Source organism: Ptychodera flava, assembly GCF_041260155.1.
Source record: "Ptychodera flava strain L36383 chromosome 3 unlocalized genomic scaffold, AS_Pfla_20210202 Scaffold_27__1_contigs__length_13241970_pilon, whole genome shotgun sequence".
Taxonomy (NCBI): domain Eukaryota; kingdom Metazoa; phylum Hemichordata; class Enteropneusta; family Ptychoderidae; genus Ptychodera; species Ptychodera flava.
Genome location: NW_027248281.1, coordinates 1,107,969 through 1,123,509, shown reverse-complemented (window position 1 = coordinate 1,123,509; position 15,541 = coordinate 1,107,969). Strand labels below are relative to the sequence as shown.

The following is a 15,541-nucleotide window of genomic DNA, read 5'->3' as shown; positions in this document are numbered from 1 at the left end:
TTTTTTGTGTATAAATTTATTTATTTATTTGTTTGTTTGTATGCTTGTTTGTTTATTTTTTCCTGGCTTCCCTGTGTATAGTGAGTAGTGGTACTGCCATCGCATGTATGTTGAATATGTTGCATGAGCTGTTCAGTGAATCATTTCAATCTTTTTTCAATATGCTGTTGTCTCTTACACTCACGTGCACATATATTACATAAATGAATAAATAAACATACACACGAATATATATAGATAGATAGATAGATATAGATATAGATAGATAGATATAGATATAGATGTAGATATATATATATATATCTCAAAGTATACAGATGTCTTCGTGGGAAATTACAGTGCTCGATGCTAAAGCAGAGCGTTATAAATACTATTGTCTGATGATTGCAGGATTCATGAGACTTAAGTAACAGATATCATTACTTTGTACTTGATGTAATATATATATATAAGGGTTGCTGGAGAATTGATTTTACAATTTCATTTCTACAATGTTGTTTCATTATTTGTTTGTATGTTTACTTATTCAACGTTCTATGATATTGCATGTTTGTTTCTTTATTTATCTATTTGTTTATGTTTGTCTGTGTTTATTATTTATTTATGTATTTGTATACTTGTTTGTATCTTTGTTTGTTTATTTATTTGTTTTATATTTTTCCTGATGCCCTGTGGAATGTCCAGCCTGTCACAAGTTGAGCAGTTGAGCCATGCATAGTATTAACCCAACAACGCAAAGGACTGTGGGTATACAGGTTGTGGTACGAGCCAACTACATTTACATAGCAAAGCCACATCCCGCAGCGCGTCCATCTTGCCTTCACGGATGAGCTGGACATGAGTGGAATTTACTCGTAGTATTCACTCCTTTTTGGCACGATTTGTCCACTACGTAGAATTTTGGGTATGTATGCTAGACTTGTCATGAATATTACTGTAAGTATTTTTGGGAATATAACCGTCAAATCTTGTTGGATACTCATGATCGAGCGCGTTTATAAATTTACAGGCGGCACACAGCAGAATCCAAATTAGTTGATTTTGTACTGGGCTACCCTGCGCTGCTTGCTATCTGGTTCGTAAGTAAAGAGAGTAACAGGCTTAAAATATCAGTAAAAAAATGCTGTTACAGGGCTGGCATTGCAGTTTCATATGTAGCCGTAAGTATATGGAATTCACCACGTTTTTGTAGTTCACGGAAGTACAAAACGCAATGCGTGCGAGTCGTGCCCCAAAACACGCGAAATCAACAAGAGTCGTGCCCCGAAATCAAAGAGGGTCGTGCCCGACTGATGCGACGTGCTATGCGAACAACACAATTTTTGACAACAGTAGTATGTTTTATCGAAAAAGATTTACATATATCTTATTTTGGAACTCGTATCAAATGTTTGACTGTCTTGGACTAATCGCCATATTCACAACAAAAAAGCAATGGCGATGGCGTCCTGTTGCATGTTAGGACGTCTCGAAAATTTGAATACCAGTAGGAGGCGGAGATAAGATTTCGCGTGGCCTCGTATGGTCTCGGTGGGCAAGTGGGATTAGCGTAAATCTTCTTGATAGATCTACGTCTGTAAATGGCATGTGTACACTATGATAGTCAATGTCAAAGTATTGTTATTGTAAGTGGTGATTTTAATGTATCACAAAGCAGGGCAACTTTGGGCTCCGCCATCGATGCTTTGTTTGACCACGTCCTATGCGAGAAATGGGCCTGACTGGGCAGCAAAGAGGAAGTGTTGTTGCGCTCCGCTATTGATATTTGCAATTGTATGACCGAGTCCAGAAGACAACAAATTAGGCCTGACTAGCACAGAGGAAGTATGGCATAAATAATTTGCAATATGTGGTAGAAAGGCAATGGGTGACAATTCTGTTATATGTGTAAATGTTGGAAATTTATCACTGGCCCTCCGTGCAGATAATGGTGTACTGACAATATCAATGCAAAATAGCGATTATGTTATCTTTGTAGAGTAAATGGCAATGTTAATACATAAGTGGAACAACTTCAACAAGGAAATTTAACAAATAAGCAAGAAAAGATTTCTGCATGAAAGCCAGAATCTTTAGGGAAATAGCAACCATGAACGTATGAGGTGAAAAAAATTGCCAAATTGGGTTGGTTTAGCTATGTTTAACCTGTAAATTTGGCCTGTGGTGACGGGTATGGCCCCCACATTGTCCACTCACAGTAACACAGTAGTAAATAGCAACACAAAATCTGACAGTGGACAGTTTATTGTAAGTGATTCATCGTTTATGCAAGGATACTCAGTATAAACAAAAGTTATATAAATACACACAGCCTGGTTTAACCCTTTTCCTGCCAAGTCGTACTTCTCCGTGCCGTTTTGTCGAAAGCAGACGATGACTCCCTGAGTGCAGATGAGATCGCATGAACTGTCAACGTTCTCGATGCCTGCCACTTGATTGTTTGGTCTTGGAGTGAAGTTACCAGGGAGACTATTTCAAGCTGCTTCAGGAAAGCTTGGTTTCCTACCACCACTTCTGATGGAGATGTCACCGAAGAGCCGACCGAAGGCGGTCAACTTGACCGTCTTGTTGAAGCAGCTGGCCGTGTCCTTGGTATGGCGCAAACTCTGAGTGGTTTGGACTTTGTCAGCCTTGACAGTGACGTTGCAACCGATGCCGACGTGGATGATGGCTGGGAAGAAGAGTTTCTGCGTGATCGACGTGGTGAAGTTGATTGCAGTGACTGTGATGATGACCCAGTGGCAGAAGAAAACAAGGAAAACAAAGACCCACAACCAGTGAAATTGACTTCTGATGCACTTTGATTGATTGGTAACATCAAGAAGTTTACCCTAGACAAGCATCCTCAGATCATCAACAGCCTCATCAGCATTGAAGAAGAAGAACTCCAGAAAGCAATCGCGAATCGTCATCACTCAGCCAGACAGCAGACACTTGATAGGTTTTTCAGCAGAACTTAGTTGATGAACTCCAACTCCAAAATATGAAGTCTTACTTCTTCGACGATTTTTTTATTAAAGATTTTAAGATCTTCATTTTACATTTACGCAATTTATGAGTTGAGTTTTACAATGTAGACTTCCTTTCCTTTTATTTATGTATCTTTGTATCTTTTTTTCAATTTATCAATAATAATAACAGTACGGTAATAAAACGTGAATGAAAAGTGGGATTTTATTGTGTTGTTTATACATGTACGTAAAAATTGTGTGAGTGCCGTGAGTGTTCGTTACATTGTTAGCCATTAAAGGTAGGTCTACGTTGAGGTAACGAGTCAAGTCAGGCATGTCCGATCATGAATATTAATGAGTTTTACAATTACGGACACCTCTAAATAACGGACAGTAAGGCTATTCCCAAGGGGGTCCGTAATTGACAGGTTTCACGGTATTTTGATAATCAGACCGATCTAAGGGTTATTTTCATACATTATAGACAGAACCGACATGATTAACGATGGTGCACGCTGTTTATAAGTTGTGCTGCTATGCTGGCCGGCATGAACTCAATACCCTTCATGCTTGCATCCTGACGCAACATACGTTGTCAAATGTTTTGTACGATGCTTGCAGCGTTTATGCTGGAAAATTTGGATTGCAGAAAATAACGTAGACTTATTTGTAAAAACGACTAGTTGTTAGAATAGTAGACTACATAAATAATGAACACCCGCATATTGAAAGTCTTGGTCCTTCAGGAAAACAGTCGATCTGGGATCGCAGGATTGACGTGACTTTCAAAGGCATCCAGGGTCAATGATCCCATCACGGCACCTGGTCACGAGCTTTCGCCACACGTGGCGAAGATGTAGCAATTTTTTTTGCCACATCGGACATTTATTTGTAATTTGCGACTGTGGCGAACGTTAGCGCAAAACCTGGTATTTTTGCAGCTATTTAATTTAACCACTTTTTTCTGGCCACTGAAATGAGCTTTCAAAGATTTACACCTTCTTCATCAACATGTGTCAAAATAGTTATTCTCTACATAAACATGGTGGAGCTATATCAGCCGTTAGGTCACTTGTTCACATTTGCATAGTCTAACGGTAATTCTCCTTTTATAGGAGACATTGGCGTTTATTTTCCAGTGACAGCAGCAAATGTCGTATACACATGGCTATATAACTACATTCGCAATCAGGGTTATTGGCTGGAAAAAAAATTGGGGGGGCAAACCTCTCATACTTCCAACTAACGGAATTATGCATATATCATTTTGTCTGAAACCTCTTTACTGAAAACTTTCAAATTTGGCTCAAATATACAGCCTAGGGATGACTTTCAGATTTCTCTGTGTGTAAATGATGATGAAATTTAAGATTTAACTTAATATGGGTCTGTATTTCATATTTTTCAGATTGGCATCAACTCAACTGTTAAAGTAACCAGGAAGACTGTTCCTTCATTATTCAACAGGAGAGAGACACTGTACAGATTAACTTCTAAATTTACTGCCAGTGAAAATATTCACATCTCTTTGAAGCAAGAGACAATCCCAAAGAAGAAATTACACTACAAATTGTTCCCAATATAGTTATCAGCATGAACATGCTATAGTACAATTTTATCCAATACAAATTTGTTTGATCAGAAATTGGTAAAGTACAGAGTAAATTAATAATTTGGGAAAGTTCAGACCATGATGAAAGAATTTGTTCAAAAGCTGTAGCCGCTGTAAAAAGGAGACAATACGGCAGCAATTCATATCCCATTCTCAGACTCTGCAAGATGACATCAGCATATGAGTTTTTGAACCTAGGACTTATTTTAGTGCCTTCTGAAGTCTGTAGTAGAAAGAAGTTAAAACAATTATGGCTTTGGTACAATAGGCTTGCTGTACTTCCTGCTAGTTTTGGGAAATTGAAAAGACTGGAAGAGCTATACCTTAACAATAATAACTTTTCAATCTTTCCAGTTGAAGTATGCACACTAAGCAAACTGAGGTTGTTAGATTTGTCAAATAATAGGCTCAATTGTTTACCACCACAAGTTATCACACTTAAAGTAAGGAAACTTATCCTTTCAAATAATGAGTTCAAGGAATTTCCAAGAGAAATAACTCAACTGAAGGAATTAGAGAAATTGTACTTTGGTTGGAATCAGCTGAGCTTTCTTCCAGCTAGTGTATGCAGCATGACAAAACTTCAAGTTCTCATGGTCAATAACAATAAGATAAGTGTCATTCCAGATGAAATATGTGAACTTAAGAGTTTACAGGAACTGAACATTGAATGCAACCAAATAATTGGTGTAAGTGCTTCTGTAAAGTCTTATTTGAAGTCATTAGTGTCTCACTGCCGTGACAACCCATTTCGCTGCCCTGACAACTGCAACCCCACCAACACTGCTGCCAGTGTTACTCATACTATTGTGTCTATCCAGAGCAGCACTAACGAGAATGATGTCTCCAGTACTGGTAGTACCAGCATTACTCCTTCTACCAACAAGACAAGCCCAGACAATGATGATATGTATGATTGTTATAGAATGAATACACAACCATGTGGTATTGCTGTAATTATTAACAATACCAATTTTAAGAGGAGTGCTGAAAATCCGAAGAGTAGACAGTTAACAGACAGACGTGGATCTGAAACTGACGCTGGTACGTACACATTTACAATTTTAGCTACAGTCTGCTCGACAACCCGGCTTTTGGAGTGGTGGCTGGTACCAGTTATTTGATTGGCTGTTATCTGGTTATTGGCATTTACGTCATCATGGCAGAAAACCATTGTTTTTGATGGGTGGGTTCATCCTCGTAATGCATGAATAGCAATCTTTGTCATCACATGAATAAATTCTACAATAATTTGACAACTTTTGTAATCGATCTGGTCAAAATAATCATTTTGTTAACAATTTGAGAACGTTGCTGATATACCAAAGCCGTAACAGTATGCAAAGACATTTGGCAGGATCATGTCATTTAATGCTAATTTGCATATTTTATGAATTTCTGTAATTAAGGAAATGTGTTTAGAAATACGACAGCAAATTTGATGAAACTCGGTATAAATGTTGATCTCACAGTGTTGTAAAAACGAAAGCAAAGACAATCAGCAGTATCTTGTCAATTGATTGCTAATTTGCATATTTCATGAACTTTCCTAACTCATGTGCTATGTCCAGAAATATTACACCGAATTTGATGAAACTCGGTGCAGATGTTGATCTCAAAGTGTTGTAGTAGCATGCAAAGACATTAATCATATCATGTCAATTAATTGCGTATTTGCATATTTAATGAATTTTCATAATTAGGCTGATATATCAAGAAATACTTCTTCAGATTTGTTGAAACTTGGTATAGATGTTGATCTCATCTTGCTTTAACTGTGTATAAGGACATAAATCAGTATCACGTTGTGATATTTAATGAACTTTCCTTATTAGTGTGATAGGTCCAGAAATCCCGCATCAAATTTTATGAAACATGGTACAGATATTGATCTTCTAGTTGTGTAAAACTGGAAAGTGACATCCTGTTGATAAATTATTTATTGATGTATTTAATGACCTTTTGTGATTTGGGTGGCGGCCCAGATTGGCTGAATAGGGAAACAATGTATCTATATTCTGAATGACTGCACTAAATGTGATGACACTTGCTGCAGATGTTGATCATACAAAAATTAACCAGTCAAGAAAGGCGTTTTAATTTTAGCAGTATCAAAAGCTAATTATAGGTCTCTTCTGTACTGAACATGAGGACATTTTTGGTTCACATCTGGCATTCTGACTTTTTTATGTCTAGAGCCATTACGCAGACATGCCTTGGCCAGTTTCTTGCATATAATTTGAATTTTGACATATAAAAAGCCAGGGCATGGCATACCTAATTCTGTCAAACTTGGTAAAAGGACATAAACGTGTGCCACTACTTGTTTACAATCCAATCCAATAAGGGCATCAGTCACAGACAGGGCTTTGGTACCCGCATTCCTTGTTTCATGCGCATCATATTGACTTCAATTTTTAGTCACTTCCGGGGACTATGTCATAGTCAATGACTTGTTTATAATGCATTTATGTAATGAAGAAATCTGCAATTTCATATTTTTCGGTCAATTTTTGCCATTTTTATGGGCATAGATGGCAGTTTTCGATCCTATCTTAGTATTGATGAATGTCTGTGTATATAGGGGCTCTGTAAGAATGAGCCATACTGAAAGTTCTCCTGCCATAAGAATACACTGTATTGCCAAAGGACCTCTGCTCTCACTTTATCAGGTATTATGCTATGTATGTCTTCTGTACCATCTATAGCAGCTTCAGGGACATTGGCCCTATGTTTTTCTAAAGTTGTAAGGCATTACACATATGACTAATAAAGATGTGCGTCTTTTCTTTCTTAGTTGTGCATTTTCATCTAAATGATGATGTAACTCCTGTGGCTGCTTTTGAATCTGTTATTTTTATGTCATTTTTTATTTAATATAGAGAATCTGAAGAGTGTATTCCAGAAACTTGGATTTAATGTTCTGCCTTACAACAATCTTAGTTCAGAAGAAATGCTACAAACCCTGCATACCATCAGTTTATTAGATCACAGCGGATGGTCTTGTTTAGTTGTATGTGTTCTGTCTCATGGTAAACAAGGAGAAATTGCAGGTTGCAATGGAGTTACTGTCACTATCAAGCAGTTGGCAAAAGCATTCACAGCAACAAACTGTCCAGGATTGATAAAGAAGCCAAAATTATTCTTCATCCAAGCATGCCAAGGTGAAAGTAAACACCCTGGAATTCCAGTACCATCTTCTAATGAGTCAACCAGGCGCAACAATCCTATTGGAATTCGTGATGCCTTACCATCAGAGGGCATTTCTGTTCAAGAATGTAGCAGTTCATCTGTTAACACTCGTCAGCTGAGGACAACTGAAAACTCACCTTGCACATCAGTTGATAGATCAAATAACACATGGAATGATGATGCACTACCTACAACTGTACCAGATGAGGCTGACTTTCTCTACGGTCTATGTACAGTGCCTGGTTATGAAGCATACCGCCATCCAGAACCTTCTAAAGGGTCTTGGTATATAAGTAAATTAGTTGAAGTTCTTGAGAGAAGTGCTGCCAGCAAACATTTGGTAGATATTTTGACTGAAGTCAACAATGAAGTGTCCAAGGAGGGAAATCCTGACTACAAACAAATGCCAGCCTTACACTCCCATCTAACAAAGAAAGTACAATTTAGATTTTATGACAAAGCTATTTGAACCCAAACATCAGCCAAGATGTGGTGTATGTTGCTGAAGCCATTGTAAACTACCAATTAACATTTCTAATTTGTTATCCTTTTGTTAATAATACAAGATAAAATTTAGCTTTTTTATCTGTATGAGGAGATGAAACTGATCATCTGTCATCTGGAGTTAAAAATATTCCTTGCTATGTAAGAAAGACAGTTTTCACACTTTGTATATCACCATAAATCACCAGTGAACATCTCCAATTATTTTTGGCTACTATTCAAACTTTATTGATATCTATGTGATATCCTGGCAATTTTGATACTGAATGTGACCTAGAACTTTTGTAAAAATTACATGAAGTGTAAAGTACAGTATCTTTGCATTAATTTTTTGAATAGCAAATATATAAATGGAAAACAAAGTTGTAAGATTAGACAATTATCAAGGGCGATGTCAAAAGCTCAATATCTGATAAAAACAAAAAGTTTTAAGTTTTGCTCCAAACTTAATTGTTGAATGTTTATTAAAGATTCCCATTAGTTCCTGACTGTAATCAGTGTTCTCCATTACTTGAAAAAACAGAAGCACCTAAATTTACATACCACTATAATTTGCGCATTCTTGTAGTGAAAATGTACTCCTGTATAGTTATTAAGGTAAAGGGCGACGAATTCGGACGCGCACACGCTTTAGAACGTTTCTGCGCAGATTTAACTCCAGCCTGTCGCAAATGGGTTACTTTGTAGTGCATGTATTTAATATCACCTGTCATTGTTGAAATTGCGCTTTTACCTAATTTTTTGACCCAGTCTCTTAGAAATACATGTGAACTATAACCTTGTCATATTTTGACCCCCTAGGAAGCTGGTTTTTATTCAATATGAGCGAAAAATTAACATTTCTCTCCCATTTACATGGCGCATATTACCCATTCACCCGGAGATATTGTAAAAAGTAGCGTGGTGACACCCTTTTATTAAAAGTGTAAACTAAATGGTATTATGTCAGGATTTTATTCGCCAAGTTTGGTCAAAATGACACCATTCAAAGCGACAGGAAGAAAGTTCGAAAATTATGTAGTGATATAATTTCGATATCGTCATTTTGTAATCGATACTTATGTAAAAATTTCTTTACAAACATCATGAAAACTATACATTCGATAGATATGCATCTTAACTCTTGGTATTTATTAAAATTAACTCATTTGCTAAGCTTTTTATAATTGCTTTCTTTAGTTTAAGTGAATTATATCATTTTTATTTATTTCTAACGACGCCATTTTAACGTCCGTTTCCATGGAAACGAGCGTGGTGACCCCCATTTTTTATTTTATTTTTGCACTTGCACAACTTCCAAGAATATTTGTGCAAAGTTTCAAGAAAATGACACCACAACTTAATTTTGACGTAATTCGTCGTACTTCACCTTAAAGGCACATGAGCTGCAACTTTTGGCATTATTTTCATGATTTTATATTCAGATGAAAATTAGTTCAAAGATATGTTCTTAGAGATGTTTATACTCAAGTTTAATTATCTGCTGAGTGGGACTGCACAAGGGAGGTTTCAGTAAGACAAACAATCAGTGCGTGCCACACTTGAATATGGCTGCCTCCGTACAACTATATGATAAACAGCGTAAACAGTGCGTGTGCACATTTGAATCTTTACAAATACAACATGGTGCAACCCACTGAAAGGACGGGAAAGGGATTCAATCCACTCTTTAAAAATCTCTGTTTTTCACATAACATGGCAAGATTTTGAAAATGAAGGAAATTTAAAATCTGTTCAATTTCTTGCCTATTCTGCATGTTGTTGAGGCAGAGTTAATTGTTCAATTTGCAGATTGCAATGAATATCTGAGGAAATTGGAGGTACCTTGAGGTTGGACAAATTTTGCAGAGTTGCAGCTCATAGGCCCTTTAACATATGAATAGATTGCCCAAAAAAAACTAAGGTTGGCCAAACCCAAAAATCCTGTTTTGGAGAACCTTTGGGGTCCTTGGTAATACTTCCAATCATGTGAATGAAATAAATTCAGCCAGGTAAAATATTATTTCACCAGACAATATATTACTTCGTTTAATCATATTTTGAGGGTATGTGCATGTACATAGCAAAATTATGACGTCAACAGATCTGTATGTGTATTACTGTGTATTTTTAGCTTTTTAGGTCCTGCTGGATGAAGTCCAGAAGGGGACTTAAGTAATGGATTCAGTCAGTGAGAGTGTCATTGCATCAGTCTGGAGCCATTTCTCATATATGCTAGTAATGATTTCAATCAAACTTAGGACAAGTATCACTCACATGTATGTGTGAGGTTTTCCTGTATCATTCATATGCTTGTCAATTTTTTTGGCAATCCAATTTGATACTCAAATTATAGTTATCTCAAAAATTGTATGATCAGCGCTGTTACTCAGACACATCCAAACCAATACATCTCAGGCTGTAGAACAATACATATAAATGTTATTCACGTGTATGTGTGCATTTTTTTCTGACGAAACAAAATGCATGTGCTGTTGCACGGTTCCTCCAGAGTTCCAAGAGTGCTTGATGGCTCATTAATATTAATGAAAAACTGTAACATTTTATATGCTTGTGTGTTCACTTTTGTAGAGCTTGATGTAGAAATAAAAACAGCCATTTCCACTGTACTTTCAAGGTGTTGTAACTGAACTATACACCAATAAAAACTTATTAAGTAGTTATAAAAGAATGTTTTGAAGCTTCTGAAAAATCATGTATCATTTTGTCATCATTTTCCTGTCCTTATATCATCCGTGACCACTATAAAGTTTGGAATACCATTGCACTATACCAGTATCCTATGTTTTTCAAATGACCTAGGTGGTCTTGTTAATTCTCATGTGCAGACCCAGCAGAGTTTAACCCTTGCAACACCATGGTTTGGCCCAAATCCATTGTTATCAATGGTGATTGTGGACCTGTTTACAAGGAATTGGGGTTGAACAGGTTAAACCAACGACTGAAGGTCTTTACTAATCGGCAATGTGTTTTATGAAAGCTGAATTTCTCGATGTCAAATTTGCTCCAATTGCTTCTTGATAGTCATTTATTTTACAATGGAAAAATTCACAAACAGAGAGGGTGGTTGCCACAGACCAGTAACGTTTGGCTTTAACTCAAAGATAAATGATTATTCATTGATTATTCAAAGACTGGATCTGTAGATGCCAGAGATTCTTTGTGACGTCTATTGAATGCAACCTTCCCCAATGACACTCAGTAAGTGAACTGAACGTTGAAGAGTACGTTTTAGTTAAAGTCATATTTTTTGTGCTAATTTTCGCTACAGTACTTTATTAGCTCATATTTGGTATGTATATAAATACCAAAAAGAGCTTAATGGTGAGTTGGTGGCGTCTGTATGTATGTGTAGATGTCCATCTGTCAAATGCAAAAGCTCCCAAACCGCCACACCTACCATCACAGTATTTGGTGTACAGGTACACCAAGGGGTTGAGATGTGACGTCGTTGAACTTGTCAGTGAAATAAATATGCAAATGAAGTAAGAAAAGGGGGAAATCCTGCAAATGTGCGGGAGTGGTGGCATTAACTGAAACAGCCCACACATCTTAGTTGGAGATTCTGTAATCTCTAACCTATTTGTATGCAGTGTACCTATTACCGGTATGTGTAGGAATGGTGGCAGTGACTGAAAGGGGCTACTCCACTGACCTTGAGTCATTTCCTGTCATTGTTCATGAACTGATACATATTGGCAGACCTGCTGAAACCATGAAGGACTGCGTTGAAACATTCCTCTGCTAAGACTGTTCCTAAAGTTGACCTCCAGGACCTAAAGTTTCAGACCTTATTTACTTTTGTTATTCTTGTTTTTCTGGTTTAAATATTGCTTGATGGACCAATTCAAATCAAATATGAGCACACTGTCCTTGACGGTATTTTCACCATTTATGGTAAAAAAATTTGTTACTCAAAAAGTGCTGGTCTGATAGCTGTTAATATTAAAGTGTTCGCTTACGAGCGTGTCTAAGGTTGAGGTTAGGACTGCATGAAGAGTTGGCCTGAATGGTGGAAATCAAAACAAACAAGACTCCCTAGGTCAGCTGAAAAAAACATGGACAAGAAGTATGGGATGAGCATTGGTGAAAGCAAATTACCAGTCTTTTCTGTTGATACCAGTGGGAGGATGAAAGAGTGCCCAGGGAATTACTGTAATAATTTTAAGTTTCTTTGGAAGTGGTCAATATTGTGACCAGGTTTATGGAAGTGATGGGCGACCAGGGTATCTTTGTGTGTAATTTACCAATGAAGTTCACGTTTTGTTTCACCAATATACAATGTATTGCATGTAGCACAGACAATGGCATAGATAATATTGCATGTTTTGCATGTCAATTGGCCAGTGACAGGATATGATTTGTCATTGACTTTGTTGATTATTTTAATTGTTCTGAATTATGGAATTGCACATACTCTACAGGTGTTACATGGTTTACAGTTTCCTGGATCAGCATCTTGAGTTTTCGTCTTCAGGCTGGCTTTTACTATATCGTCTTGAGGTTTGGTGGCTGTCTGTAGTCGCAACAAAAGGGGACATGGTGAATGTTGATCTCCATTGTATACTGCTTGGATTTAAGGATGTGCCAGTGTTTCTTGATTATTGATGATATGCTGGGAAGGGAAATGGGGTCCGTCTTGGTGAGTTTATGTTTTTGTCCTGGTAGTTGATGAGCCAGTCACGTGACATGTTGTTAACTTGGTCGATACAATGGAAATAGCAGAGTGCATACACTGCAGTTGGACTATTTCATTCAACAAACTCATACAATGTGCATGTATACAGACCACATCCCCATTGTCGGATTTATACTTCAAAACTTTGCATAAATGAACATAATTATGTCACACTTTGAGCATATTAATTGGCAAAGTGCTTTTGTTGTCAGCCGTTCAGTTAAAGTTGCAATCAGTGGTACATGTACAGCCAATCTATTATGTAAAATGACTGGATTAGGTAAGCATGTGATGGATGTATCACACAAAATCATTTGAACACTAGAAATACAGTAGATCATTTAACTAAAATTGACATCGGGTAAAATGTTTTTACCAGGTTTTCTTCTACTGTTTGATCTGTCAACTTGTTGGACTAAAACAAAATCTGTCAACTTGTTGGACACAAACTTCCTAAAATTTGCAAAAGTGGATTGGTAATATTGTGTATTTTATCAACAGAATGCTTGGCAACTTTGATGTTACAACTTGCCACCAGAATGACTAAGTATACATGACTCCCAACGGCTTGTGGGTAAAGTTCAATTGTTTGTCAACAGAAAAATATGTACATGTGCACCTGAGATCTATGTCCTGTAAACAACCAGCAAACTTTAGCAAAACATGTATGAGAAAGCTTTACATATCAACCCTGTCCTATGGAAATATGACAAATAAGTGATCAATAAGATCAAAATGTTTCTGATTCATTAAATATACATACCAAATATGAGCTAAAAATACTCTGATAAGATCTGCATATATAGATTTGAAACGAAATGCTGAAGTGGTATTTAATAATTAAAAAATACCGTCAAGGACACTATGTGCTCACATTAGGTTTGAATTGGTCCATTCAAGAAATATTTAAACCAGGGAAAACAAGAATGACAAAAGCAACTAAGGTCTCCAACTTAGGTACTGGAGGTCATCTTGAGGAACATGCATATCAACTTCTATAGCAATGGGACAAGCAGGTCCTACATGCATAAGCAAATGTAAAAAATAAAAAATAGACAAGGCTTGATAAAATGAAAAGGTGGGAGTGGGCAAAAAAATGTAGAAGGGATCTCAGGTAAAAAAGTAATGCTACCTCATCGATCTTCTACCCTCTCCTGAATATCAAATGTTCCATCCCTTGGTATTATATAAGGCCAGATGACAGGAATGTATTTACAACCTTGGGGATTTTTTAATTATGCGATGGGTGTTATCATTCTAATGTAAGTACTTAAGTTAGTTACAGATAGTGAAATGCCTTCCACTGTGGGCGGTGATTACAACATCTGGAATTATCCTGGATCCAAATTTCTCATCAGTTCTTGTGTGTTTTATATAGAAAAGTTGCAAAAATTGGTCCGCAATGGAAAAATTCACCTCAGCTTTGTTTTCTGGATCAAATTTTCCTACAAATTGATACCAAATATGACAAAATTGTGTTCACAGCCTTCGAAACTGTCTCTCAACATATCCTGGGTTGGTGTAGGTCATTTAAGGTCACAAACTGAGAAAATTACCTAAAATATATAAATTTGGGGTTTCCCAACACTTTGAGCAGAAAATTTATCTAATAACATCCGTCGGGACTTTATACCAAATTACAAAGCTATCAAACAAGTAATTTTGAGAACAAGTTTTCTTGACCAAAAATGACAATATAGTCTTAAAAATCCAAATTTGTATATATTTCAGGACAATTTCCACATATCTAACTATTGTCATCTCTATATGTACCAAATATAAAAGCTGTCTGTCCATGGGCTTTAAAAAGAAAATACTGTTTAAGATTTTTCGACCCAAACTGACAAAATTGCTCCAAAATAGTAATTTTTCCAATTTTGTCATAATTTCAACAAATTAGAACAGTAACACCTTCGCAAACATCCAACCCAAATTTGAAAGCGATTGGGCTGGAGGTTTCAGACAAGAAGAATTTTTACTGAAAATGAGAAAAATCACCAAAAAATTCAGCAAAAATACAAAATTACGGATATCTTCACAGTCAATATTAGTAAAACTGTGTAAGGTTCACCTAAGGTACTTTCAAAATTTCAAAGCAATAAAAAAAACCAGCCGTTCTTGAGTTATTAATTCTTGACCATTTTCACATTTTGTAAGCTCATTTGCATAATTTTGGCAATGCAGACTTCATTTGAACAAAATCCCATCTATAGCCCAGGATGCATCCACACACCAAATACCAAGCTGCAACATGCAGCGGTTTGCATGTTTTTGATGTTGACGGACATACTGTACGTATTTACATTAATACATACATACTCACATACATACAGACGCCATCAACTTCAGCTTATACGATAACCTCACATTGGTGTACCAAATGTGAGCTAAAAAATGTACACAATGTAATGGCATAAAGCAATTGTAACTTACATGTATTTTTGTCTAGTTCCAAAAATTGATTCATCTTGTTAACGATTGCTTACAATTATGTTGCAAATTTCTTATGTGCACAAAGATAGACTGCTTTCTCTGATAGGTCTTCACAAAGTGAAATATGCTACAGATAGACCGCTTTCTCTGATAGGTCTTCACAAAGTGAAA

The 15,541-nt window shown here is 36.6% G+C and overlaps 1 protein-coding gene across 2 annotated transcripts; it reads left to right on the top strand.

Moving 5' to 3' along the window:
- The first annotated feature begins 746 nt into the window (after positions 1-746).
- On the top strand, positions 747-10,951 carry LOC139126322 (caspase-8-like). Of its 2 annotated transcripts, XR_011550529.1 has the most exons (4): positions 747-904; positions 4,360-5,607; positions 7,446-8,856; positions 9,636-10,951. XR_011550529.1 is itself a non-coding variant. In XM_070692397.1 (3 exons), the coding sequence occupies exons 2-3, from the start codon at positions 4,731-4,733 to the stop codon at positions 8,222-8,224; spliced, it is 1,656 nt and encodes a 551-aa protein (XP_070548498.1). In that variant the 5' UTR covers positions 747-904; positions 4,360-4,730; the 3' UTR covers positions 8,225-10,951. The 2 variants fall into 2 exon arrangements, 1 of the variants encoding a protein (XP_070548498.1); XM_070692397.1 differs by having other exon boundaries at positions 7,446-10,951.
- Positions 10,952-15,541: the final 4,590 nt, after the last annotated feature.

Excerpts from the sequence above, each read along its gene's own strand:
- LOC139126322 (XM_070692397.1), top strand. The coding sequence starts at position 4,731 with ATGACATCAGCATATGAGTTTTTGAACCTAGGACTTATTTTAGTGCCT. Across the intron at positions 5,608-7,445 it reads TGGATCTGAAACTGACGCTG|AGAATCTGAAGAGTGTATTC; the intron begins GTACGTACACAT and ends TATTTAATATAG.